Raw genomic sequence first — 25,428 nt, 5'->3', positions numbered from 1 at the left:
AAAACATTGCAATTATACTAGAATATTAGATGACTGTAAAATAACAATGACTGCAATTCATATAGGTAATTTAGAGAAAATATGAGGAAATATTTTTTGCATAATAATTTGGAACACAGTGTAGTAGCACAACGATTCTAGTGCCCACTTGATGGCCAGGCACTCTCTCTCCACAATACTGTATCGGGTTTCAGCTGGGGTAAGCTTCCGGCTTAGGAAGCTAATGGGATGCTCTTCCCCGTTAACTTCCTGAGACAGCACGGCACCGAGGCCTATCTCTGAGGCATCAGTCTGCACCACTAACTCTTTTTTGAAATTTGGAGTGATCAGGACTGATGTACCACACAGTACCTCTTTTAGTTTTGTAAAGGCCTCCTCTAACTGATCATTCCAGTGGACCATCACAGATTTTTTCCCTTTTAAATATTCTGTCAATGGCGCGGACAGGGTTGCAAAGTTGGGAATGAACCGCCTGTTATATCCCACTAAACCCAAAAAGGCTTTTACCTGTTTTGTTGTGAGGGGGCGGGAGCAGTTCTGAATTGCCTCTACTTTGTTTACTTGAGGCTTGAGAACTCCTCTCCCAATGACATACCCCAAGTACCGGGCTTCCTCCAACCCTATGGAACACTTCTTTGGGTTGGCAGTTAGCTCTGCTTGTCGCAGGGAGTCTACCACTGCCTGTACTTTTGCTAAGTGGCTTTCCCAATCGGTGTGGAAGACAATGATATCATCTAGATAGGCTGAGGCATAGTGGCGATGGGGACGGAGAACAATATCCATTAACCGTTGGAACGTTGCTGGAGCGCCATGCAAACCAAAGGGTAACACCTTATACTGGAACAGCCCCTCAGGTGTTATAAAAGCCGTTTTTTCCTTCACCGCCTCTTTTAGGGGTACCTGCCAATAGCCTTTTGTGAGGTCCAGAGTAGTAAAATACCGTGCTTGCCCAAAGCGTTCTATCAACTCATCAACCCGGGGCATGGGGTAGGCGTCAAACTTTGAAATGTCATTGAGTTTTCTAAAATCATTACAGAATCTTAGAGACCCATCAGGCTTGGGTATTAGGACTATTGGGCTGGCCCACTCACTTTCAGACTCTTCTATGACCCCTAACTGTAGCATCATTTTTACCTCTTCCGAGATGGCTTGTCGCCGGGCCTCAGGCACCCGATATTGCTTTAGTCGGACCTTGGCCTGTGGCTCTGTGACAATGTTATGTTGGATTAGGGAGGTGCATCCAGGGAGCTCCGAAAAAACATCTGTATTTCGGCTAATGAACTCCCGGACCTCCTGAACCTGTTTAAGGGACAAAGTATCTGCAATTTTGACCCCGGGTTGGATTTCTCCTGTCTCACCCCGTGGTAAGGGAGCCTTTTCCATCTGAAACGCTGGCAGTAGACTATCCTCACCAAGGTGCTCTCTATCTTTCCAGGGATTAAGCAAATTAATATGTTAAACCTGTTCTGCTTTTCTCCACCCTGGCTGGTGTACCTTGTAGTCTACTGGCCCCACCTTCTCCATGATCTCGTAGAGTCCCTGCCACCTTGCAAGAAATTTGCTATCTATGGTAGGCACAAGCACCAAAACCCGATCCCCAGGGCTAAAGGTTCTTATCCGAGCCTCCCGACTCTGTGAGCATTGTGCTGCCTCCATATGTTCCCGGACCAAGGGTAGGACTGTCTCCATTCTCTCTTGCATTTTTGCAACATGTTCTATCACACTTTTGTGGGGGGTAGGTTGATTCTCCCAGGCCTCCTTGGCTATATCGAGTAAGCCCCGCGGATGTCTGCCGTACAATAGTTCGAACCCCGTAGATGCCTGAGGCACCTCCCGCACTGCAAACAACAAATATGGCAATAAGAGATCCCAGTCCTTCCTATCTTTGGAGACTGCCTTTTTTAACATGCTCTTCAGCGTCTTATTGAACCTTTCTACCAGACCATCTGTTTGGGGATGATAGACCGATGTGCACAACCATTTAACATTTAACAACCGGCAGAGTTCCTTCATAATTTTTGACATAAAGGAGGTTCCCTGGTCTGTTAGAATCTCTTGTGGAATTCCCACCCGTGAAAACATACCCATGAGTTCCTTTGCTATAAGCTTAGCTGATGTGTGGCGCAGAGGAATGGCCTCAGGATATGGGGTAGCATAGTCTAGAACTACAAGAATGTGTTGGTGTCCCCTTGCCGACTTATTGAGAAGCCCCACCAGACCCATGGCCACTCTCTCAAAGGGTACCTCTATAATTGGCAAAGGCAACAAAGGGCTCGGAAAGTGAGGCTGGGGACTGGTTACCTGGCATACTGGACAGGAGCTACAGTACCGTTTAACTTCTTCATGAACCCCTGGCTAGTAAAATCATTGCAGAATTTGGTCGAAGGTCTTCTTTTGGCCCAAATGCCCCCTAAGTGCATGCGCATGCGCTAAATCCATTACCAGTCTGCGATACGTCTGAGGTACCAGTAATTGTTCTACCATTTCCCCACGTATTTTCTCCACTCGGTACAACAAATCCTGGTTCAACTCAAAGCGTGGCAACACCGTATCTGCCCCAGGTTGTTGGGGTTCCCCATTGACAAACAGTACATTTTCTCTGGCCCGGGCTAAAGTAAGGTCTCGGAGTTGCGCTGTACCAAAATTGTCACCTGATTAGAGTTGAGCAAAACGGGTCGAAAAAATTCAAAAGTCGCCGACTTTCGCCAAAGTCGGGTTTCATGAAATGAAACCCGACCTCAGCGTGAGGTCGGCCACAAAGAGCAGCCTATTAGACAATTTTACCACCGTGCCATTTGGATATTAATTGTGACTCGCGATGGACCCACGTTTGCAACATCCATTCCCGTGTATTCTAGCAGGCCCATATAATTCTGGAAAAAGTTACTTTGTAAAACAATTGTTACATAATATTGACACTCATTTTTCTCATAAACCTGATAATATTGTTTGGTTTTATTCCTGCTGGCAGAAACTATATGATGAAATCTCTCTTTTTTTCCCTTCATCAGATTTGTGGAGGGTCTGCCGCATACATTCATAGATGATGAATTATTCCCTCTTGAAAAGGTAAATTTGACTATTGTTGATGATCTCATGGAGAGTGCTAGTGATAACTGCGAAATAGAAAAAGCATTTACCAAGTATGTGCATCACAGAAACCTCAGCATTTTCTACCTGGTTCAAAACATATTTTGTCAAGGAAAGAAAAGCCGCACGATAAATTTAAACACAAAGTACATGGTCCTTTTTAATAACCCTTGGGATAAATTGCAAATTGTAACACTAGCACGACAAATGTATCCAGGAAAAACATCCTATTTCTTAGAAGCTTTTGAGAATGCCACACGGGTGCCTTATGGGTATTTGTTGCTAGATTTAAGAGCGGATACCCCAGAGGACCTTCGCTTGAGGACGGGCCTGTTTCCTCCAGCGTTACCAGCTGTGTATGTTCAAAAGAAAAATACTTCTAAAAAGTGAATTTTAAACAAAATCAGACATTCTACACTGCGACCATAGTGTTGTAAAGATGTCTGCGAGAATACGGCGTAACTGGAAGCTCTTAAAAACACTGGTGAAGGCCCCACCTTCTATCAGAAAATCTATTTTGTGCAATGCGAGTCATGATTTAATTACAGCTATAGGGGAGATTGCATTAAACATCTTGAAAGGTCGAATCCCTCTGAAAGAGCGACAAAAAATATACTAAAAAAGTGTTGAAAAGCTATAAAAACCATGAGTAATAAATCTCACAGCATAAAGAAAAAGAAGCAACTACTAAAGCAGACTGGTGGCTTTATAGGTCCTCTTTTAGGCTTTGCAATCCCAATAATAACAAGCCTGCTTACCGGCAAATAATGGAACATACCGAGAAAATGTATCTTGTTCCCAAGCAGGAGCTAATCAAACTTCGGCCCCCTATTACAGACATTCGCCAAAGCGTTATCCAACGTCTTGATGGTGAAATTAGTGAGATTTTACATCGTCGTGACATGCCGGATGACGTGAAAATTAAAAAATATAGTGATGTACTGCAGAGATACTTGGTTCATGCTAAACAAGATGCTAAGGATCTATCAACTTTAAAGATCATTAACACTCCAGAATCTGATCACCAACAATTGTCAAATTCACCCGTTGATAAAAGTCCCGCTGTCAATGAAATTGTAAGTCATGTAAATCCACGATATAAAAAGAATGCAGAACTTCTACTAAACAAGATGTTGCAAAACACAAATATTACATCGTGGAATGATAAAAGCGAGTTTATTTTCAAAGGAGCTGTAATATCTGGCTTTAATATGCTGGATTTGGTACGTAACACAACTCAGAGTCATGCCCTAACTGGCAGGAATTTACCAAGGGGCTGGAATACATTTATGCACGCTATGGCCGAGTTAAATATGCCATCCACAGTTGTGGGTAATTCCACTACTAGAGCACATTTAGATAAATTAAAAATGCACATGAATGAAACTGACGGCGTGTATAAACCTCGAACCCTATCCACCCCCAGTCGGGCGATACGTCCTTTACACTTCTCACCATTAGGTATCACACAAGGTCCACTGATGCCTAAAAAAAGTACTGTTCCGTTACTACAATCCATGTGGCTCACTATGTAACATTGGTTCTGTTCAATTGTAATGCATTACATTATTATGTAAGAAATATGATGTATATATTTATAATATTAAATATACAAATTGTTATAGATGAATGCAACACTTTTTGTAACACTTTATACTGTCCTGTATTATTATATATATATATATATATATATATATATATATATATATATATATGGGTTGGATTTCTACTGTCTCACAGCAGACTATCCCCACCAAGGTGCTCTCTATCTTTCCAGGGTTTAAGCATATTAATATGTTAAACCTGTTCTGGTTTTCTCCGCCCTGGCTGGTGTACCTTGTAGTCTACTGGCCCCACTATCTCCATGATCTCATAGAGTCCCTGCCACCTTGCAAGAAATTTGCTATCTATGGTAGGCACAAGCACCAAAACCCGATCCCCAGGGCTAAAGGTTCTTATCCGAGCCTCCCGGTTATAGACCCGACTCTGTGAGCATTGTGCTGCCTCCATATGTTCCCGGACCAAGGGTAGGACTGTCTCCATTCTCTCTTGCATTTTTGCAACATGTTCTATCACACTTTTGTGGGGGGTAGGTTGATTCTCCCAGGCCTCCTTGGCTATATCGAGTAAGCCCCGCGGATGTCTGCCGTACAATAGTTCGAACCCCGTAGATGCCTGAGGCACCTCCCGCACTGCAAACAACAAATATGGCAATAAGAGATCCCAGTCCTTCCTATCTTTGGAGACTGCCTTTTTTAACATGCTCTTCAGCGTCTTATTGAGCATTTCTACCAGACCATCTGTTTGGGGATGATAGACCGATGTGCACAACCATTTAACATTTAACAACCGGCAGAGTTCCTTCATAATTTTTGACATAAAGGGGGTTCCCTGGTCTGTTAGAATCTCTTGCGGAATTCCCACCCGTGAAAACATACCCATGAGTTCCTTTGCTATAAGCTTAGCTGATGTGTGGCGCAGAGGAATGGCCTCAGGATATGGGGTAGCATAGTCTAGAACTACAAGAATGTGTTGGTGTCCCCTTGCCGACTTATTGAGAAGCCCCACCAGATCCATGGCCACTCTCTCAAAGGGTACCTCTATAATTGGCAAAGGCAACAAAGGGCTCGGAAAGTGAGGCTGGGGACTGGTTACCTGGCATACTGGACAGGAGCTACAGTACCGTTTAACTTCTTCATGAACCCCTGGCCAGTAAAATCATTGCAGAATTCGGTCGAAGGTCTTCTTTTGGCCCAAATGCCCCCCAAGTGCATGCGCATGCGCTAAATCCATTACCAGCCTGCGATACGTCTGAGGTACCAGTAATTGTTCTACCATTTCCCCACGTATTTTCTCCACTCGGTACAACAAATCCTGGTTCAACTCAAAGCATGGCAACACCGTATCTGCCCCAGGTTGTTGGGGTTCCCCATTGACAAACAGTACATTTTCTCTGGCCCGGGCTAAAGTAAGGTCTCGGAGTTGCGCTGTACCAAAATTGTCACCTGATTAGAGTTGAGTGAAACGGGTCGAAAAAATTCAAAAGGCGCCGACTTTCGCCAAAGTCTGGTTTCATGAAACGAAACCCGACCTCACGAGGACGGCGACTTTAGCGCCAAAGTCGCGTTTCAAAACATGCTTCAGCGCCCTTTTTCAGCCAATGAGAAAGAACGGACACTGTGGGCAACGTGATGACATAGGCATCGGTCCCCACCATCTTTGAAAAGGGCATGCAAGTGATTGGCTTGCTTTGGGGGGCGTCACAGGGGGTATAAAAGGGCGTGCACGCCGACCGCCATCTTACTTCTGCTGATCTCAGTATAGGGAGAGATGCTGCTGCTGCAGATTCAGTAGGGAGAGCGTTAGGCAGGGAAGAAGAAAAAAATCAGCTGCTGCTGCTAGCGATTTTGCCTGTTCAACACACCAGTCACTGTGCAGTGCAAGGGGAGGCTATATTTTGGTGGATCAGCTCTGTTGGTTGTTAGGCTGCCTTATAAGGCTACCTGATAGCTGCATTGCTGGTTTCACACTGCTTTGCAAACTGCTTTTTTAAAAGCAATCCTTTTTTTTTTGTCCTAGTGAGATACTGAGAGTGCATTTTTTCACACCGTACAGCGGTGTACGCTGCTCTCTCAGTACCGTGTAACGGCTGTTATCATGGCCACAGTGAAGCTAAGGGTGTGACTCTGTAAGGATAAGTCGAGGAGTTGTTCCGTTCTTACAGACCTCCACCTTATAGTTTTGTCTGTTTTTCAAACAGTCTAGTCTATTTGCTGTTTGATTACATTCAAAACTATAGAGAGACAGTGTGTGTCAGTCCGTATACTAAAAAAAACACGGAGCTTGACAATTTAACATACACCGGACAGCGGTGTACGTGCACGCTGCTCTCTCAGTACCGTGTAACGGCTGTTATCACGGCCACAGTGAAGCTAAGGGTGTGACTCTGTAAGGATAAGTCGAGGAGTTGTTCCGTTCTTACAGACCTACACTCTAAGGAGATTCCAATCCTGCCCTATCCTATATAACATTTTTCACACCTGCCAAATTCATCCTGTCATACAGCGGTGTGATATACACTGGCCTGACACAATACATCAGTGTCCAGAAGTGTGTAAGGACAATCCATTTCTGCCATCCTATGTCACATTTTACACACCAGCCAAATTCAGCCTGTCATACAGTGGTGTGATATACATTGGGCCTCACACAATACATCGGTGTCCAGAAGTGTGTAAGGACAATCCATTTCTGCCGTCCTTTGTCACATTTTTCACACCAGCCTAATTCAGTCTGTCATACAGCGGTGTGATATATATTGGGCCTCACACAATACATCAGTGTCCAGAAGTGTGTAAGGACATTCCATTTCTCCTGTCATATATCACATTTTACACACCAGCCAAATTCAGCCTGTCATACAGCGGTGTGATATACACTGGCCTGACACAATACATCAGTGTCCAGAAGTGGTAGGAGAATTAAATTCTCCCCTGTCCTATATACACCTTGTACCTTGTTTTACAGTTCCTTATCGTTGATGGAATTGTGGGTACATTTTTCAAAAAAATGAGGAAGTGTGGTGTAAGAGGCCGTGTTAGTGGGTGGGCGTTGCCAGCTGTTAATGATGGTGTTGGTGTTGGATCTGCTGGTAGTGGCAAAAGCAAAATAACACCTAATGCAGGAGGTGTTAAGCCTGCGTCATCGTCTGGGTCCACAATGCCTCGAAGGCTCCCTTTTCTGGGAGTAGGTAAACCGCTTTTAAAGCCGGAGCATCAGGAACAAGTTTTGGCCTACAATGCTGACTCGGCCTCCAGCTCTATCGCCTCCTCTTCTGAACTTGTAAAAAATAAAAGCACTGAGTCGTCTTTGGAGGCTCATGGTCATGAACCACACCTTTCTTTGTGTCTGTCAGGACTCTGAACATTTTTACCTTTTTGCATTACTGCCCTTTTCCAAGATGGTGTCCTTGGTCTCATGTGCATTGTGTCCTCCTGCTATAAAACTCCACCCCAGCCTTCAGTCTGTGCTTGAGTATTCTGCCTTGCATCCAGCTCCTGACCTCTGATTGCTCCCTGGCTATATACCGGCTCCTGTGAACCTGTGTGGTGATCCTGCTGCTCTGCTCTGAGTTCCTGCTGCATACTCCAGTTTCCAGAACTCTTCTTCCTCTGCTGCTCGTGTTTCACTTCCATCTGCATTTGCTGGACATGTAAGCTGTTGCTGCTCTGCAAGAGCCTGAGACTATTTTCCAGGCCTCCCTGGTCAAGCTAAGATAAGATTTGAACTGCCTTTTAAGCTTGCCTATCTGTGTCTGGACTGACAAGGATTTATTCATGCCAAGTATCCTCAAGAATAACTGTGCTTCATAGACTTTCTGCTTGATTGCATTTTTCTCTGAAGTTTCCTATAGACTGCTAAGCTGCTTCTTATATTTTCTCCAAGTGTTGTGGACTTGAGTTTCTTTCTGCATCTGTTGTATCACCGTGTGTTAATATAGACTTTACCACTTATAAAGCTGTGTCCTGTAGTCATCTTGTTCCACGCACAAAGTCTCCTGAGTTATCCCCTATAATTATTACAGTGTCCTTCACCCCAACCAAAATTGAAGGATGCGGCAGGCCACACAACAGATTACTCCATGGAGCTGTTTTCACATACAATGCCTGGGTTATCAAGTGAAATGGTGAATTACCCAGGCCAAGATGAATCTGACATGGAGTGCACTGATGCACAGCCACTGATAGATGATTCTGCTGGTACATTCACTCAGAGCACGACAGTGTACTGAGCCAGATTCTGACCCTGATGAAACTCAGGTGCCCCTTCCCGCATACTATACCACCGTACACGGAGACACAGAGGAAGGTGCACATGACATTGAAGAGGAGGTGATGGATGACCCAGTTGTTGACCCAGATTGGCATCCATTGGGGAAGAGGGTGCCGCTGCCAATAGCTTTGAAGAGGAGGAGGAGCATCCGCAGCAGGCATCGACATCACAACAGCTGTTATCTGGCAGGCACGGAGCAGTCCAAAAACGGGTTACAAAAAGCCAAAAAGTTGCTGGACTGCTTGGCCAGACGGTCAAAATAGCACAGCGTGCAAGGACGCAAAATGTCTTCCATAGTAGAAAGAGTGCAGTGTGGCACTTTTTTGAACAAAATCCTAATGATCAGGCCAAGGTTATCTGTAAGAAGTGCGCAAAGACCTTTAGCCGAGGGAAAAATCTGAAAAATTTGAATACCGGTTGCATGCTTAGACATTTAACCAGCATGCACTTGCAAGCGTGGACACAACACCAAACCTCATGTGCAACTGATCACAATGAAGGTAGTCAGCAACGCTACATTGTTTCCCCTACTGTAAGCCCACCGGTTAGCACAGCAGCAAATGTTGAGGTGTCATTGCAAGGCCACAGCAGTCAGGGAATCCCACTGTTATATCAACGAAAGACTGATTCTAGGCCATCAGAAAGAACACCAACTCCATCACCATCATCAACCCTCTCTCAGTCCGCCCTGTCCACCGCTACTTCCACCATATGCAGCTCTCAAGTCCAGCTCACCCTCCCAGACACTATGAGTAGGTCAATAAAGTACTCTGTCTCTCATCCGCGTACACTGGGTTTGAACGCCCACATTGCCAAACTAATCTCGTTTGAGATGATTCCCTTTCGGTTGGTGGAAAGCACAGCTTTCCGCGAACTCATGGCCTATGCAGTACCACGCTATGACCTACCCAGTCGCCACTTCTTCTCTCGCAAAGCCATCCCAGCCCTCCACCATCATGTGAAAGACCGCATTGTCCTTGCACTCAAGCAGTCAGTGAGCGGAAAGGTGCACCTCACAACTGATGCATGGTCCAGTCGGCATGGCCAGGGCCGTTACGTGTCCATCACTGCGCACTGGGTTAATGTGGTGGATGCAGGGTCCACAGGAGACAGCGGTGGTGGGACAGTGCTGCCTAGCCCACGGTATAGGAAACAGTTGGCTGTAGGCGTTCGACCCTCCTCCTCCTCCTCCTCCAGAAGCGAAAGCTCGTCCACAGAGCGCAGTCGTACGAGCACTCCATCTGCAGCTGCCACTGTTGCACACGAGGTGTCCCCCTATCGAGCAGCTAGTGGAAAGCGTCAGCAGGCTGTGTTGCAGGTGATGTGTTTGGGCGACAGACACACCGCTTAGGTACTGGCCGACGACTTTCAGCAACAAACTGAGTCATGGCTGGGCAGTCTACATCTTGAGGCAGGCAAGGTAGTCAGCGATAACGGCCGTAATTTTGTGGCTGCCATAGCCCTTTCAAAACTCAGGCACATACCTTGCTTGGCTCACACCTTGAACCTGGTGGTGCAGTGGTTCCTCAATAATTATCCAGAGTTAACAGGCCTGCTCCAGAAGGTTCGAAAACTGTGCGCGCACATCCGCCGGTCGCCTGTACACTCCGTTCGTATGCAGAAGCTGCAGCGATTGCTCCACCTTCCCAACCACCGCCTCATTATCGACATTGCAACAAGGTGGAACTCCACCCTGCACATGGTGGAGCGGCTGTGCGAGCAGAGGCAGGCCATAATGCATTTGTGGGAGGATACACGGCCAGGTACTTTGAGAGCAGACATGGAGTTGACCGGTGTGCAGTGATCGAAGCTGAAAGACCTCTGTAAAGTCCTTCAGTGTTTTGAGGAATGCACACGGCTGGTAAGTGCAGACGACGCCATCCTAAGCATGAGCATCCCACTTATGCGTCTGCTCATGCAAACTTTGACGCACCTTAAGGAGCAGGCTTCTGCAGCCAATGTTGATGAGGAGGAAGAGGAGGAGGGAATCCTTGATGACATTCAGCCATTGTCTGCTCAGGGACCTCTCCTGGACGAGGTGGAGGAAGAAGAGGAGGAGGAGGAGGAGGATGATGGGGATGATTACTTAGGGGAGGAGGATGCATCTCGTGGGGCAAGTGAAAATGTTGGCGTGGCAAGGTCTGGTACAGGGTTTGTGCGTGACTGGAGAGATGTAGATTTGCCAGAAAGTGCTCCTCTAACCAGCACTCGCAGTGCATCATTGACACCGGGAACATTGGCCCACATGTCAGATTATGCCTTGCAGATCCTAAAAAGGGACCCCCGCATTGCCAAAATGATGAACGATGACGACTACTGGTTGGCCAGCATCCTGGATCCACGCTATAAAGGCAAATTACAAAACATCATGCCACAGGAGAACCTTGACCTAATATTGGCTAATAAAGAAGCAACTCTGGTAAATCGGTTGCTTGAGGCATTCCCAGCACACAGCAGCGGTGATGGTTCTCACACGAGCCGTACGGGCCGGGGTCAGCTTGGCAGAGGTGTTCGTGGTGCACACAGCAGAAGTTGCGTTGGAGACAGGGGTTTCATGACAATGTTGTGGACTGATTTTTCAAGTACCGCTCACACAACTGGTAATACTGCATCGATGGAAAGTGACAGGAGACAGCAGTTGTCAACTATGGTTACAAACTACTTTTCCTCCCATATCGATGTTCTCCCACACAGGTCATTCCCCTTTGACTATTGGGCCGCTAAACTGGACACCTGGCCTGAATTGGCACAATATGCCTTACAGGAGCTCGCTTGCCCAGCTGCAAGTGTGCTATCGGAAAGAGTCTTCAGTGCAGCTGGATCAATCCTGACAGAAAAAAGGACCCGTCTGTCAACCCAAAATGTGGATGATCTAACCTTCATTAAAATGAACCACGCATGGGTTTCCAAGGATTTTGTCCCACCTTCCCCTGATGACACATAGGGTGACAGAAAAATGGCTTGCTTTGGTCCACCTCTTCCTGGGACTTGACCTATTTCACCTTTTGCATCAGCTGAATGTCCAACATCAACATATGCCACTTTCTAAAACTCCCTAACTGTGCTGCCTCCCCCCCATGGCCGGGGTCACCACCTAGCGCACAACACCGTGCGAGTGCCGTTGCCCTGGACAGGTGGGTAGGCCGACTCTTGGGCGCGGGCACTGGCACAGGGTCCCTCATAGTGCAATCAAGTGCCTCTGACGGTGGTGGTGCACACCCGCCGTCAGACACACCGCCGTACTATGAGGGGCCCAGTGCCAGTACCGAAGCCCACGAGTGGGCCCCCTTGCTTGGGCAGGGCCCCAGCATTTGCAGTCTTTACCTCTCCCTGCTCCTCCGCTGTGTAGTCTGAGCCGTCAAATCCAAACTGGGCCTAACACCGTCTGAGCCTGCCTCCTGATGTATAGACATATATTTTGAATGTGTACGCTATCCATACACGTTATCTGGGGATACGGTACCCTTTCTCACCTTTGTGCAATCACGTGCAATCCATACTGGGCCTGACACCGTCTGAGCCTGCCTCCTGATGTATAGACATATATTTTGAATGTGTACGCTATCCATACATGTTATCTGGGGATACGGAACCCTTTCTCACCTTTGTGCAATCACGTGCAATCCATACTGGGCCTGACACCGTCTGAGCCTGCCTCCTGATGTATAGACATATATTTTGAATGTGTATGCTATCTATACATGTTATCTGGGGATACGGTACCCTTTCTCACCTTTGTGCAATCACGTGCAATCCATACTGGACCTAACACCGTCTGAGCCTGCCTCCTGATGTATAGACATATATTTTGAATGTGTACGCTATCCATACATGTTATCTGGGGATACGGAACCCTTTCTCACCTTTGTGCAATCATGTGCAATCCATACTGGGCCTGACACCGTCTGAGCCTGCCTCCTGATGTATAGACATATATTTTGAATGTGTACGCTATCCATACATGTTATCTGGGGATATGGAACCCTTTCTCACCTTTGTGCAATCACGTGCAATCCATACTGGGCCTGACACCATCTGAGCCTGCCTCCTGATGTATAGACATATATTTTGAATGTGTACGCTATCCATACATGTTATCTGGGGATACGGTACCCTTTCTCACCTTTGTGCAATCACGTGCAATCCATACTGGGCCTAACACCATCTGAGCCTGCCTCCTGATGTATAGACATATATTTTGAATGTGTACGCTATCCATACATGTTATCTGGGGATACGGAACCCTTTCTCACCTTTGTGCAATCACGTGCAATCCATACTGGGCCTGACACCGTCTGAGCCTGCCTCCTGATGTATAGACATATATTTTGAATGTGTACGCTATCCATACATGTTATCTGGGGATACGGAACCCTTTCTCACCTTTGTGCAATCACGTGCAATCCATACTGGGCCTAACACCGTCTGAGCCTGCCTCCTGATGTATAGACATATCTTTTGAATGTGTACACTATGCTATCCATACATGTTATCCGGGGATACGGTACCCTTTCTCACCTTTGTGCAATCACGTGTAATCCATACTGGGCCTGAGAACGGCTGGCGAGCTGTTAAGCAAGCTATAGCACCTGTGGTTTGCACACGTAAGTTTTTCATTTTTTCAGGAATGACGGTTAGGCCTAATTCCGGAACTGCGGTTGACCTGCACTTACTAGGAAATCATCGTTCGCGGGTAATAATTGTAATCACAGATCCCCATCACTAACGTTGTTCAGCGGGTTATCTGCACCTGTAAGCGACAAACGCTGGCCTTTTCAGTGTAGCGCACATGCAGCCACGGACATGTAAGGGCATGACACACCAGTTATTGGCCAATCTCATGTGCCAGAGCCTCACGTGTCCCTCTAGTAAGCCGGACTCGGACCGCGGGGCATGACAGAGTCTCGTTCGTTAACGGAATTAAGCTTGCAATGTGTGCATCTGTTAAGTAGCTTGCATGGTTGAGGTTTCCCAAGTGGAGTCGAATTAAACCGTAGGCTCCACTCCTGGTGGTGCCCTTCTGGACATTCCTTTAAGGTTCAGCTTTGCAACCATACTGCCCACGTAAAACAAACACTTTGCCTTCATGAACGCTGTTTGGAGGGTCATGACTCATGGGAATAACGCCGCCTAATCAGTTAACCTGCTAGAGAGATCCTTCGTTGCTCCCAAGCATGACATCACACTCCCTAGGAGGAAGGTAATGCCACTGTGGCGACCGTACTCCTGGGGGCGACACAAGTGCACTGATGCCCAGCCACTGCTCGATGAATCTGCTGGTACATTGACCCAGACCACTACATTCCCCTCGCATGCTACACGCCCTGAATCTGACCCTGATGAAACTCAGGTTACCCTTCCCATATACAGTTCCATCTTACACGGTGACAAAGAGGAAGCTGCAGATGAAAGTGCAGGTTCAGCCCACCCGCCATCAGACACACCACCGTACTATCAGGGGCCCTGTGCCAGTGCCGTCGCCAACGAGTGGGCCCCCCCTGCTTGCTCAGGATCACAGCACTTGCAAGGTTGAAATACTGTGCAGTGAGATGGAAGATGGGAACGACGAGGAGTCCAGACTAGTACAGGGATTCCCTAGCGAGGAGACTTATTTGATTGTTTTCAATGTTGGGACAGCAATTTTTGGGGAGCACTATACTCTGGAGAATGATAGATGGGGCCCACCATACACTGGAACATTCCAAAGGTGAACATCAGACACTGGAGCAGCATTTACAGGGCCCATTATACACTAGAGCATTAGAAATGGGGCCCATTATGTTTGGAGCATTATTTGGGCCCATAAGACAGTGGAGCTTCATTCATGGGGACCAACATATACTGTAGCATTATGTGGAGCTCATCATATACTGTTTCAAACATTATATGGGACCAATGATTCTGTATGGAGAAATAGATGGGCCTTGTCATGAGCTGTAAAAAGCGAAGTATTTTTCATTGTACTATACCGCTATTTCTCTGCCGTATCGGAGCATGATGAGTTGTGGTATGTGTTAAAGGGGCGCTCTTTCGCCCAGGGCACATGAAAACTTGGAGCCAGCCCTCCCCCCCACAACTGTAGCCAAATAACCCCCATTTTTCAGTGCGTTACTTGTATTATGAAGTTAATTAAGGTTGACAAGCTTAAGTAAGAAGAATTGATGCTTTTGGCATTCAAATGGGCACTGTTGGTGTGTTTCCTGTCCTCCTCTCACTGCCGACTTTTATTCCCCATTGACTTACATTGGGTTTCGTGTTTCGGGACCACCCCGACTTTTCCCTATAATCGGACGATCTTGCTCGACCCGACTTTTGGAAAAGTCGGGTTTCACGAAACGAAACGCGACCCTAAAAAAACAAAAGTCGCTCAACTCTACTCATATGTGGTCATAAACCACTGTTTGGGCGCACGGCAGGGCTCAGAAAGGAAGGAGCGCTATTTGACATTTTGAATGGAAAATATGCTTGAATATTTAGCGGTTGCCATGTCGCGCTTGGAGAGCCACTGTGCGCGTAAACATTGGAGCTCCCCCACAAGTGATCCCATTTTGGAAGCTAGACCCCCCAAGGAACTTATCTAGATGCATAGTGAGCACTTTGAACCCCCAGATGCTTCCCAAATTTATCTGTAAAAAAAAAGTACTTTTTTTTCGCATAAATTTTATTTAGCCTCAGTTTTTTCATTTTCACATGGGCAACAGGATAAAATCGATCCTAAATTTTGTTGGGCAGTTTTGTTTGAGCACACCAATACCTCATATGTGGTCATAAACCACTGTTTGGGTGCACGGCAGGGCCCGGAAGGGAAGGAGCACCATTTGACTTTTTGATTGAAAAATTAGCTCCAATCGTTAGCGGACACTATGTCGCGTTTGGAGAGCCCCTGTGTGCCTAAACACTGGAGCTCCCCCACAAGTGACCCCATTTTGGAAACTAGACCACCCAAGGAACTAATCTAGATGTGTGGTGAGCACTTTGAACCCCCAAGTGCTTCACAGAAGTTTATAAAGCAGAGCCATGAAAATAAAAAAAAAAAAATTTCCTCAAAAAATGATTTTTAGCCGACTATTTTTTATTTTTACAAGGGTAACAGGATAAATTTGGACCCCAAAAGTTGTTGTCCAGTTTGTCCTGAGTACGCTGGTACCCCATATGTGGGGGGGACCACTGTTTGGGCACACGTTGGGCTCAGAAGGGAAATACTGACATTCTGAAATGCCGACTTGATGGAATGGTCTGCAGGAGTCATGTTACGTTTACAGAGCCCCTGATGTACCTAAACAGTGGAAACCCCCCACAAGTGACCCCATTTTGGAAACTAGACCACCCAAGGAACTAATCTAGATCTAGATGTGAGGTGAGAACTTTGAAACCTCAAGTGCTTCACAGAAGTTTAAAACGCAGAGCCGTGAAAATAAAAAATATTTTTTTTCCACAAAAATAATTATTTAACCCCCAATTTTTTATTTTCCCAAGGGTACCAAGAGAAATTAGACCCCAAAGTTGTTGTGCAATTTTTCCTGAGTACGCTGATACCCCATATGTGGGGGTAAACCACTGTTTGGGCGCACATCGGGGCTCGAATTGGAGGGAGCACTGATTAACTTTTTGAACACAAAATTGGCTGGAATCAATGGTGGCGCCATGTCGCGTTTGGAGGCCCCCTAATGTGCCTAAACAGTGGAAACCCCTCAATTCTATCTCCAACACTAACCCCAACACACCCCTAACCCTAATCCCAACCCTAATCATAACCCTAACCCCAACCCTAACCCAAACACACCCCTAACCCTAATCCCAACTCTAACTTTAACCACAAGCCTAACCGTAATCTCAACCCCAAACCACCCCTAACCCTAATCCCAATCCTATTTACAACCTTAACCCTAATCCCAACGCTAATTCCAGCCCTATCCCTAATTCCAGCCCTAACCCTAATTCCGGCCCTAACCGTAATTCCAACACTAACCCTAATTCCAACCCTAACCCTAATTCTAACCCTAGCCCTAACCCTAATTCCAACCCTAACCCTAATTCTAAACCTAGACTTAACCCTAGCCCTAACCCTAGCCCTAACCCAAGCCCTAGCCCTAACCCTAGCCCGCAACCCTAACCCTGATGGAAAAATAAAAATAAAAATATTTTCTTTATTTTATTATACGTCCCTACCTATAGGGGTGATAAGGGGGTGGTGATTTACTTTTTTATTTATTTTGATCACTGTGACAGTGATCAAAATAAATGAATGAATCTGCAGCGTCGCAGATCCCCGGCGGGCGCACTGCACATGCGCCCGCCATTTTTCAAGATGGCGGTGCCCATGATCCGGGACGGCAGGACACCGGGACGGCCAGAGGCAGTTCGGAAGCCTCATGGAGGGTGAGAGGGGGTGATCGGAGGGCAGATTTTGACAGCGGATGCCGATTGGCGCCGTCAGATGGTGGCGGCGGCCAATCGGCGCTGTCAGTCAGTTGGGGGGGTTGGTTCAGTGTCTCCAGCCATGCCCGATGCTATTTCAGCGTTGGCCATGCCTGGATTTGTAATATTTCATCAAATTTCATTTATGAAATTTTACAATCGCTCTGATTGGCAGTTTCATTTTTAACAGCCAATCAGAGCGATCGTATGCATGTGGGGGCTAAGCCACACCCCCTAGGGTTAACTCTAAGGTGTCTTCTGTGTGCGGTCGGGTGACCTTTCAGTGACCCCGGTCACCCGACCGGCAGGGGGGCTTTAAAGTCATGACGCCACATAGGCATCATGGGTCGTTTTGGCACGACTTTTCATGACTCCTATGTGGCATCAAAGGTCATGAAGGGGTTAAGTAATACTGAATTGTGAGTAGCTTCTGTACACTACTGATCACTTTCTAACTGGTCCTCTACATTATTTGTGAGGTATAATTCTCCATTACTAGTCACCTCCATTTTAGATGCAATGCATTTCTCATTTGCTGTGTTCTGTTGCCATCTAATGGTAAAAGTGTACAATGACTGAATTATTGTTTTGTAAGTATCTGAGATGTGAATTCGGTCTCCAATTGGCCAGCTCCTAGTCACATGGTCAATAGGAGAAGCTGTTTTCCAAGCAAGTCTAGAATGTTCTTTGGTCTGAGGGATGCCTTCAGGGAGAGCTGAACACACATGGAGGATGTTTTTACCTCAAGATCTCCTGCAGACCTAAAAGCCTGAGTTCCCTCTAATCTGTACAGAAATCATTCTAAAGTATTTCTGACAGGATTCACCACATCTAAAGTATTTCTGACAGGATTCACCACATCTAAATATTTCTGACAGGATTCACCATTTATAAAGTATTTCTGATTGGATTCACCACAGTTTTCACATTAACCTATAAGTACTTGTGCATGTGCTGTGACACACTGTGGAGCCAACCCCAAGTACAGGTCTATAACCTCTAATTGCTGTGTCTGCCTCCTTCTGTAAAATACCAAAAGACGCTGCCAGTGCTCTTAAAGCTTCAGACCCCAATCACATCTCAGTATCTAAGTGAACTGTAATTGTCGTGGACTGCCCATGAGAGACTGTTCCTTATTTGTTCCAAGTTATAATTCCCATTCCTGCTGAAGTAAAAGCAACTGTTATCCCCAAGACCAGTGTGTGTCATAATTCCTTCGGCTGCGGACATCGTGTGGGGGTGGATAGCAGGGAACGTTTGGCCTGGTCATTACAAGGCTGAAACTCAATGTTGCGTAGCGACAGCCCCACAACCTGAAAGATCTGGAGAAGAGCTGAATGTAGGAGTGGAACAAAATCCTTGCTGCAGTGTGCAAGTTCTGTTTTTCTATTGTATCAAATACAGTACTTATTTCATGCAATAAAATGCTAATTAATTATCTAAATATCATACCAGATGATTTTCTGGCTTTTTTTAAAAGATTCTGTCTCCCTCAGTTGAAGTGTACCTATAATAAAAATTACATACCTTTTCATTCTTTGTAGATGGGAAAACTTGCAAAATCGACGGTATATCAAATACCTATTTTTCCCACTGTAGGAAAGGTTTATTGCCTTAACTATAGGTATACTGCTGCAACCTAAAAATAAAAGTCCTTTTTGCGGTAAGGGACAGTGAAGTGGACGTGCTGCTGATGGTGTACACGTAGTCCAAGGTCGTGGCCTGCTGCAGAAGCTTATAACTTTTAGAGGGTCATTATGCAGCCCTCGCTCATATTTGTAAGAGGGTAAAAAGGTGACCCTCGCTAATAATTTTTAGAGAGTCATCAGGCAGCCCTTTTCTCTTAAATTTTTCCAGGGTGTGTATGTTGTTTTTCATAATGTTTACAGGATATGTATGAGTCCTACCTCTATAATTCTCTTACATAAATGAATTCCCCCCAGGGTTAAATGCTTGTCAGCCCTTGCGCTCAGTGCACAAGCTTTACCAGTTTAGGAGTCCCATCATTAATAATGGGAAAAAAAATTCTGAGGTCCTCCTCTACATGTCTTTCAGGGTGTATTGCAGTCCTTCCTTACAATTTTTGGTGGCCCTTGCACTTAAAGCATAGGATTTAAGAGTCTAGGAGTCCCTCTACCTAATGATTTTAACAGAATGTGTATGAGGCCCTCCTTTATGTCTAATACAGGAGGTATCAGAATACCTCTTCCTTTTAATTTTTGGCAGTTCTTGCAGATTTTATAAGTGGTCATAAACTTGTAAATAACTCATGAAAGAATAAAGCTAAGATAAAACCAAGCACGCCACTGTTTTTATTGTGAAATTTTCAATAAGTTTGTTGTGTCACATGACCCTCTTCCAATTGGAAAAAATAAAGTTGGATCCAAATGGCCAACTTCAAAATGGCCGCCATGGTCACCACCCTTCTTGAAAAGTTTCCCCCCTCCCATATACTAATGTGCCACAAACAGGAAGTTCATATCACCAACCATTCCCATTTTATTTAGGTGTAACCATATAAATGGCCCACCCTGTGTGTGTATATATATATATATATATATATATACACACACATACTCTCTTCTCACCCCCACTGGGGGGTGGTCTTTGTTGTCCTTTCCCATTCTCGGGTCCTCTACCAGAGGCCTAGGAGTTTGAGGGTTCTGTGTAGGATCTTAGTTATTCTCAGCATTGTGCTTTTCTGGACAGGGTTCAGATGTTGCTCCTGGGATCTGTGGTAGCCATTCTTCCAACTTAGGGGCCACTGCTCCAAGTGTTCCTATCACACTTGTAATCACTGTTGCCTTCACCTTCCACATCTTCTCCAGTTCTCCTTTGAGGCCCTGGTATTTCTCAAGCTTCTCATATTCCTTCTTTCTGATGTTGCTGTCACTTGGCACTGCCACATCTATTATCATTGCTGTCTTCTGATCCTTGTCTAATATCACAAGGTCCGGTTGGTTAGCCAACACCTGCTTATCCGTCTGGATCTTGACGTCCCACAGTATTTTAGCCCTTTCATTCTCCACCCCTTTTTCTGGGGTCTCCCACCTGGACTTAGGAGGACTTTTTAGCCCATATGCTGTGCCGATGTTCCTGTATACAATTGCCGCTACTTGGTTGTGGCGTTCGGTATACGCTGTTCCTGCTTGCATTTTGCATCCTGCCACTATGTGTTGGACGGTTTCTTATGGAAATAGTATGTTATAAGTCGTTGAGGTGTTAAAAGTCAATATCGACCCTTTAGCGATGAAAATTACATGGCCTCTACGACTCCTTATGACGGCTTTCCACAAGGAGAAACTTTCTCCTTTAGATCCCCTATCAGAAGTCTCTCATCTAGCAATATTAGACATCCTGCTTTGCAGTGATGAGGGGAGAAAACCTTGAAACATATGCATGATTTGGCGTGTTATCTTAAGTCATATGGCAAGTCTCATTAAAAAGTTGATATTGACTTTTAGGATTGCTAACTCCTATAGGTAGCAATAGAGTTCTACTACTCTTCCTTTCTGAAGAGGATATTTTCATATTTAAATGACCAGAAAAGCATTTGAACTATAAACATCCTTACACTGGCTTATAATACTCTACAAGGAGAAATAATATGCCTTAGGCACCATATATAGGTTGAAACACATCCATAAATTTAAACAAACTGTGCAGGAGGCTTAAAACTGGGTGATTAACAGCCAAACTCTGGCTGAGATTGTGAAAGACCATTTCATGTCACAGGTCATACATCATGGCAAGATTGAGGAACAAGACACAAGGTAGCTATTTTGCATTAGCAATGACTTCATTTCAAAGTAAACTGGGATTCAAGATGTGCAGTTCAAGCTCTTTTGATGAAGAACCAACAAATGGGCATTATTGAGGACTGGTTAGCCATGGAAGCATAGTGCAACAGAAACCACTGGAGCACTAAGCGGAGGCGAACATGACTTTGGGAGAGGTGGACCTTTAAATCCTGCAGCTTTGTTTGCATAATCATGTAGATTTTAAGCAAAAGTGACATTCCTTTTAAGACAAAGGAGCACAGTATGCCTGTGCTTGGTGTGTTCATGTGAGGAGTGTGGGACTTATACGGAGGAGGTAACTCTATCTTTCTCCCTCGTTCTCTCACCAAATGAACTGGAAGAAACATCATCCGCCCTCCCACCCTGTTATAATCACTGTGCTAAAATGTTTTATTTATTTATTGCTCGTATAATGATGAGTTTTTTATTGTATTTGTTGAATTAACCATTGTATATCCTGTGCCAAGTCCAATTTTATCATGGCTATAAAATGTTAACATTAGCATTAACCTCTAAGCCCAAGGGAACGGCAATCCTTGAGCCATGATTCCCTAAAGGTTTCCTCCACAGGGTTTGCTGAGCTTAGTCCCCTTAATGCTTTTGCAGGGACTTCTAGTTTATAAGTTTACAACAGTGATTTGTAAATAAAAAAATATGGCTAAAAGTAACATAGTAACATAGTAACATAGTTTTGAAGGCTGAAGGAAGACCTTATGTCCATCTAGTTCAGCCTATTTTTAGTGCAGCTATTCTGCATTGTTGATCCTGGGGAAGGCAAAAAACCCACAGAGTAGAAGCCAATTTTCTCCATAGGGAAAATAATTCCTTCCCCTAAGCTGGGTCAACCATCTACCTATAATATTCTGTTATTTGTAACCTTCTATACTGTTACTCACAAGAAAAATGGGTTGCCCTCCCAGGGCTGTGGGGTACTCGGTACCGGGCAGGTATCAGTGGGATGTGTCACTGTGGCGGTGACCCGGACCGTGGCCCTGGGCACCCAAGTAATAGGAAGATGTGGATGTTAAATGTAATAGTTCGTGACGCCACCTGTGGTGTTCGGCAAGGGAGGTGTTAAGCCGACGCTGCATGCAGATCCTCCGGGACAGATGGTGTGGTGCAGCAATGATGGTATAGCTCTCCACAGGCAGGGCTGTTGTCCCAGGGCAGTGGAGAAGTGGAGACACTTAGGTGATGTAGTGTCTGGCGCAGGGGATGTAGCAGTGTCAGGCAGATGGACGCAGGAAGTAATGGAGGACACCAGGGCATGAAGTTCCAAAGCTTTACTCACAGTCTGTGGTGCCCGCTTCCGTGCCGTGTCCTCCGGGTCAGGGACTCAGTCAACCTCCAGGCAAGATGGAAAGCTCCCTTCCACACTCCGCCAACCTATGTGCCATTCCTGAACGTCTCCTCTATAGCGACCTTAAGTGTGAAGATCTCCAGTACCGTGGTACTCTGGAGTTTCTCCTGACAGATGTTCCCAAGAACTCTACTTGCACGGCAGACAGCTGTAGCCTGCTTCGGGGACTCTCTACTCCTAAGTGCCGGCTCTCTATCCGTATTGCTGTTGTGCCCTCAAGTCTTAGATGGGAGTAGTGCATTTACAGCCCACTACTCCACCGGTGTCTGCTGCAGAACCATTAGCGTTCGTACAACCTCGGGGACCGGGCCCCAGCCTTGCGCTTAGAACTTCTAGGCAGGGTTGTTCCTCTAACCCACGTCCTCTGTGTTCCCTTTTACTCCTACATTCCGTACTTGTCCTTTCCCTTCTATGGAAGCTCAGGCTTCAGGTCAACGTCCTTCTCTTTCTTTCCTTTCCTTTCTCGTGCCAGCTGGCTCAGGTCACTGATGCAGCTGCAGCACTCCTTCCTCCATCCCTTCTTCCAGGGATCCCCACTCCTCCAGAGTAGCTTCCTTCCTTTCTGACCTCCTGTCAGACTGACCTGTCATCCAAAACCTTCCCACTCATATATATATTCTGAACTCCACCCACCTCCCAGCACGTCTAGTGTTCCAAGCAGGGAACCACCAAAGGTGCTCTGCTTCTCTCTAAGCAAGGAGCCGCAATGTGGTTGTGCTGAACTACTCTATTGTGTCGGGTGTGAGTGTTGGAGTGTGGTCAGGAGCCCCCAACTTACCTGAATGGTGAGGCACCACACCTTAGGAGAAGGTGCAGTACCTCTGTGGCGACTGAGCCTCAGGGGCACCACAAAAGCATCCATTCCTTTCTTAAATTCATTCAGTGAGTTGGCCATCACCACTTCCTCAGGAAGAGAATTCCAGAGTCTCACTGCTCTTACCGTGAAGAACCCTCTTCTATGCTGGTGCAGAAATTGTCTTTCCTCCAAACGAAGAGAATGCCCCCTTGTTCTTGTCACAGTCCTTGGTACAAACAGTTCATTGGAGAGATCTCTGTATTGCCCTCTGATATACTTGTACATATATATTAAGTCTCCCCTAAGTCTTCTCTTTTCTAGAGTAAATAGACCTAATTTTGATAACCTTTCTGGGTATTGTAGTGAACCAACTCCATTTATCATTTTAGTAGCCCGCCTTTGAACCCTTTCAAGTTCAGTAATGTCTTTCTTGAGCACCGGCGTCCAAAATTGCACACAATACTCCAAGTGTGGTCTGACGAGTGATTTGTACAGAGGGAGAATTATGTTTTCATCTCGTGTCCCCAGACCTCTTCTAATGCATCCCATGACCCTATTTGTCAAATATGACTTGGAATTTATAACCCATCACAGCTTTGCGGTTTAGGAGTCAGGTGGAAGTTGCAGACAAGTTAAGTTGGAGTCATTTTAACTAATAGAGGATGTAAATCCTCATGGTGGTGATCAGGCTCGGCTTTGGTGGCCAGCCTCAAGGACATTGTAATGGTAACGTTAATTAGGGGCGGGCACAGTGGTTAAGCATAGGAGTGAGGATAATAGGGTCATTGGTGCCCTGAAAGTTTACTGGCCCTGCTTGAATTGCGTGTGTGCCGCCCCTTTTTGGCTGTCTGTCCTGGTGCTGTATGTCAGACAGCTGGGGATATCACAGTACTTGTGAATCCCAATGTACTAGCACTTCACCTGACTCCTACTGTGATTGTTTTAATCCTGTGATTTAAATAAAGCTGTGGCCATTTTGACAACCAAAATATTGTGTTTTGTGTATTTATTCCAGTGTCTATGTTTACTGTAGTTATGGTTGTTTTAAGATGGAGTCGGGGTCCGTCCCATATCCAAAAGTCGTGATAAAAGACACATCATGCTTTCTTCATTTGGAAATGCAGCTTATCCTAGATACTCGAGTGATATTCGTGTATCACTGAGCATGTTTGCTCATCACTATTTAGCAGTTTTCATGACAGCAAACTGCAAAGAAATATATTTTTATTAACGTGTTTATATTTTATTTAGTAATAAGGATGTTTTTTTTTACAGCACTTTCTCTTATGAACGTCTATGAAAAAGGGTGGGCACAGAAGCATTTAGGTGTGGACATAAAACGAAATATACAAGTTATTTGGAAAAGACATGGAAGGCCATTTGTGTTCTTGGAATTTGCATCTCTCGGAGAAGAGCGCTCTATCCCACGTGAAATCGACCTTATTGGAGGCAACGAGCATACTGTGATTGCACTAAACATTGGAGTACATTTCAGATTATTCCCTGCTCATCTCTACATCCGAAGACTCCTCAACATTCGTCGTGCTATAGAACGTCTCTTCCATAGAAGCCCAGAAACAAAAGTTATCATTAAGACTGAGAACACAAGTGAGATGGAAACTGAGTATGAAGGAATGTCTGACTTCCATGCATATGTTCACTACTTCGTAATGGAAATAATCTTCAAAGATCTCAATGTTGGGTTTGTTAATGGCTGGGACATGACTACAGCATTTAATACAAATGAGATACATCCACAAGAGCCCTTTATAAGAAATGAGGTGGACATGCTTATGACATATATATGTAGCTAATTTAAAAAATATATGTGAAAAATGTTATGCATTGTATACAATTTACAGAGAACTATAAATTAGTTATTAACTCATAATCTACATAACCTATTCTCTATACTAAATACTGTAATTCAAGAAATGGTTATCATAGCCAATATTTACTATTTTTCAGCTTATTTGACACATGCAGTGGGAATTTCTTTAATGTAGAACTCTTTAATAAATTAATATTTTCTACCAACATGCTAAACATAAGTTAATAAAAATTATTTGAAAGCTTAGCAATGGCTATAAACATTTAAAACATTTTGACTGGGATATATAGTATGTTCAGTG

General features: G+C 45.2%; 1 protein-coding gene across 1 annotated transcript in view; it reads left to right on the top strand.

The window, feature by feature from the left end:
• Nucleotides 1-25,185, top strand: part of LOC141082587 (NXPE family member 1-like) — a 42,002-nt gene extending 16,817 nt beyond the window's left edge. The window contains exon 2 of the mRNA XM_073566569.1: nt 24,572-25,185. Within this exon, the coding sequence (XP_073422670.1) occupies nt 24,572-25,110 (539 nt within the window). The 3' untranslated portion in view covers nt 25,111-25,185. The remainder of the gene's footprint in view (nt 1-24,571) is intronic.
• Nucleotides 25,186-25,428: the final 243 nt, after the last annotated feature.

This window comes from Dendrobates tinctorius, unplaced genomic scaffold, assembly GCF_039654945.1.
Source record: "Dendrobates tinctorius isolate UK_male_01 unplaced genomic scaffold, ASM3965494v1 ptg000018l, whole genome shotgun sequence".
NCBI lineage: Eukaryota > Metazoa > Chordata > Amphibia > Anura > Dendrobatidae > Dendrobates > Dendrobates tinctorius.
This window is presented reverse-complemented; position numbering and strand designations above follow the sequence as displayed.